Source organism: Rhododendron vialii, chromosome 9a (assembly GCF_030253575.1).
Source record: "Rhododendron vialii isolate Sample 1 chromosome 9a, ASM3025357v1".
Lineage (NCBI taxonomy): Eukaryota > Viridiplantae > Streptophyta > Magnoliopsida > Ericales > Ericaceae > Rhododendron > Rhododendron vialii.
In genome coordinates this window covers 2987487-2991592 of record NC_080565.1, presented here as the reverse complement: position 1 = coordinate 2991592, position 4106 = coordinate 2987487, and the positions used below count along the sequence as shown (strand labels likewise).

At 37.8% G+C, this 4106-nt stretch overlaps 1 protein-coding gene across 1 annotated transcript; it reads left to right on the top strand.

Annotated features, from left to right (window-relative positions):
• Positions 1-669: 669 nt before the first annotated feature.
• LOC131301965 (uncharacterized) lies at positions 670-2397 on the top strand. Its single transcript, XM_058328494.1, has one exon. The coding sequence runs from the start codon at positions 1449-1451 to the stop codon at positions 2022-2024; it is 576 nt and encodes a 191-aa protein (XP_058184477.1). The 5' UTR covers positions 670-1448; the 3' UTR covers positions 2025-2397.
• Positions 2398-4106: the final 1709 nt, after the last annotated feature.

Here is a 4106-nt window from a genome sequence, read left to right as displayed (position 1 = left end):
ATCCATCCCAATTGAAATTGGAATTACCCATTGAATCTTGATGGCGACTCAACTTGATGGCGTTTTTGTAATATATTTGTAAGAGTGTGGATACTTTCTAATGAGAGTTGGAGAGCACACATCGACCATTGGATCAAATCAATTTCAACCATTGGATCAACTTGTCTTGTGTGGAGGTCCACATCCTTGTGTTTTATTATATAGATATATATATATATATATATATATATATTAAATTTTAAAATCACTAAAAAATCCATATACACTGAAATGACTATATTACCCTTGTACATTTAAATGACCAAATTACCCTTGTATACTAAAATTACCATAATACCCCTATATACTAAAATGACCAATTACCCTTGTATGCTAAAATTACTAAACCAAATGAAAATTCTGCTAAAATTTTAGGAATTTTTGGACTTAACAGTTCAAAGTTTTGGGCTTTGTTTTACCTGATTTTCTCTTCTAAATTATTGGTGATTAACTGATTATTATGTCCAAATTAGTTTCTTTAAGCAATAGTATTGTACCTCTAACAATCAATATTCAAAGTAGTTTGCAAAATTGATTTCAAGGATGTTAGCGCCCGCAAGCGATGCTATGTTTTGTTTGGCAATTCCATTGACAAAATGGTTTTTCAATTGTATTCCTTTTTGAGTTGTATTTTATTAATATTTTTTAAGCATAGTGAGTCTGTATAGGATTAGAGTGGAAGAAATCATCATTTGTAATTGGAAGAGAGAGTGAGTATTCTTTTTGAGTGGATTGATCGGCTTATCAAACTCACATCCATCGGAACCAACTAATCAAGTGTGGCAGCCAAAAGAAATAAAAGCAGATGGAGTGACAGATCGATTCCCCGATCGATCGGAAGGCTATTATTATAAAAAGGGTTTTTCCTTTTCAGCTAGGGTACCGAAGATATACACGGCAGCAGAAGATGGAAAAGGAACGAGAGTTTTTTTGGTTAACAGGAGCAGAGGAGATTCTTCTTTTGGACGATTGGAGTGCTCACGCAAATTTCCGACATTACAGTAAACTCCAGTCGGTGTTCTCGACGTTCTTTCAACAATCACAGAGTTGTTTCTTTGGTGGATTTCCGAAGTATTGTGGAAGGCTTGAGGAGTCAAGGCAGCGGCAATCAAATACGGGGTGTGGTGAACGAGGAGTCGACAATCATCTTAGGTCAATTGTGAGGAGTCTCAATTGTGAAGTAAGGTCGATTGCAACCACACAAGTTAAATATAGTATTTGATTCCTTCCCGTGGTTTTTACCCATTTTTTGGGTTTTCCACGTATATCCGTGCGTTCCTCGTAGTGTGTTCTTTTCGTATTTGTGGTTATTTTCGAATTGGAGTATCTTGTAGGAATTTCATTTGGTATCAGAGCGGGTCGCTCGTAATCTGTAGGAAGTTTTTTTCCTGAGTGGATCCTGAGTTATAATGAACACCAATCTGAATATGCATCATCCTTCCAGTCGCACACCAATTTTGGACAGTGAGAACTTTGACTACTGGAAGTCCCGAATCAAAGCAATAATGAGATCAGCAGATGAGGAAATATGGAACTCGTGCGTAACAGGGTACACACCTCCCACAAAGGTTGTGGATGGGAAAAATGTTCCTAAACTGAGCTCCGAATTGACTGATAAAGAAAAGGCTGTGTTGCAGGCTAATAACCATGCCCTGGACATTCTTTTTAGTGCTGTGGATGTGACAGAGCATCGAAAAATCACAAATTGCGAGTTTGCGAAGGAAGCATGGGATATACTGGTCACATGCCATGAGGGAACCTACGTGGTCAAGCAATCAAAGCTGCAGAGGCTTACAACTGAGTTTGAAATGATCAAAATGGAAGAGGAGGAAACATTCAATCAGTTCTACTCCAAGCTGATTTCAATCGTCAACAGTTGTGAAACCTTGGGTGAGCCCATTCCTTCATTTAGAGTTATTAAGAAAATTTTAAGATCTTTGCCTAACCGTTTTAACACAAAAGTCATTATGCTTCAAGGTAAATAGAAGCTTAAGGACAAGTCTATCGAAGAGGTTGTTGGGATCCTTCAAACCTATGAGGCAGACATGTTACAATCTGAATCTCGTAAAACTAAACCGAAACCTTCGGCTAAGCCGATTGCCTTTTCAAGTTTTCAAAGAGATAATAATGATTTAGATAGCGATTGTAACCTTGACTTTGAAGCTATGGCCTTATTTACCAAACAGTTTAAAAAAAAATTCAAGAAGAAACCCACAGAAAATGAGTTTAAAAATAAAAAAATGAATAACAAAGGAAAAGGCGAAGTTTCTGGTGAAAAAGGGAAAAGGGGGATAAAGGGACCGCCACTTGGTCCTAGGTGCTTTGAATGTCAGGGGTATGGTCATTTGGCCCGTGAATGTATCAATAAGTTGAAAAAGAAATCAAACTATAAGGCTAATATTACATGGGATGACGACAGTGACTCTGAAATTTCAGAGGGAGGAGAAGAACACACAAATTTTATTGCATTTGGTGCTTCCTTACATTCTCAGACTAGTGATAAACCCACAAATAGCTTTGAACAAGGGTCTTCAGATGATAGTGACAATGAGGATGGTGGTGAGTTTGAAGGTGTAGATGACTTGAGAGAGTCATATGATAGGCTATACCGCGAAAGTGTTAGGATCAACAAAGTGAACCTCAAACTTACTGGAAAGTGTCAAGATGTTAATGTGGAGCTGTTGAAAATGGAAAAACAATTGGGTGAACAACAAGGACTTCTTTTGTCGGTTACAGACGAAAGGGATAAGCTTAGAAAGGAAGCAGTTGACCTTAGAGAGAAAAATAGAGCCTTGGGAGAACTGACCATTGTGTATGAAGGCAAAATGGAAAATTTGAAAAATGAGTTAACCAGCGCTAACTGTTTACTTGAGCGTTTGAATGCAGGTTCTAAGGTTTTGGATGACATGCTGAATAGTCAAAGATCACCTAGTGACAAGTCCGGACTTGGTTTCTATGGAACACCATCTTCTCACGTACAGAGAGATAACGTAAATGAGAAGAAACCCATGGAGGTAACTTCTAAAATTAATATTGCCCCTGTCGCGCAAATTTATGCTAAGAAAGTTCATAGCATTAAAGCTATTAAAAATCATAAGTTCATTACCACATGTCACTTCTGTAATGTTAAAGGTCACATTAGACCCAACTGCTTTAGACTGCATGGTTATCCTTCTATTACTAATAACAAGGTTAAGTATAACAATATTGTATACAATAAAAGGATAAACAAACAAGGGGATATTCAGAGACCATGGGCTAGGTACACTAACTGTGATGACTATAGGGGCATAACTACAAGACCTATGTCTAACAAAGAAAGTAAAGTTGATGGAGTCAAAACAAGACGTATCTGGGTTAGGAGTCATGATCTGCATTGTATGGTAGTGCATACAGCTTTTAAAGCCCGTGACTCTCACATGTGGTATCTTGACAGCGGATGTTCACGTCATATGTCTAGAGATAAATCAGCCTTCGTCAATCTTGAAAAATATAATGGTGGCATAGTTACTTTTGGTGATGGTAGCACTTCAAAGGTTGTGGGTAGAGGAACCATACAAGCACCGGGTCTAACTCGTCTTGAGAATGTTTTATATGTAGACGGATTAAAAGCGAACTTGATTAGTATAAGCCAGATGTGTGATTCTCATCATGAAGTTTGTTTTTCCAAAAATGATTGTTATATTGTAGATGAGCACGGAAATAGTGTCATGCATGGTACTCGTACTCCTGATAATTGTTATGGCATATTACCTGATAATGAGATAACCTGTCATTCTACTCAAGTTAGTGACACTGAACTCTGGCACCAACGCCTTGGTCATATTAATTATAAAGACTTATCGAAATTGACTAAACGTGAATTGATTAGAGGTGTGCCGAAGCTCAGCAAGCCAAAAAATCATATTTGTGGTCCTTGTCAACTCGGTAAGCAAATCAAGGCCACTCACAAAAAGACCACTGGGATAGCTACTAAGAGACCTCTCGAGCTTCTTCACATGGATTTGATGGGTCCTTCCAGAGTGGAGAGCATTGCAGGTAAAAGGTATATTTTTGTTATTGTAGAT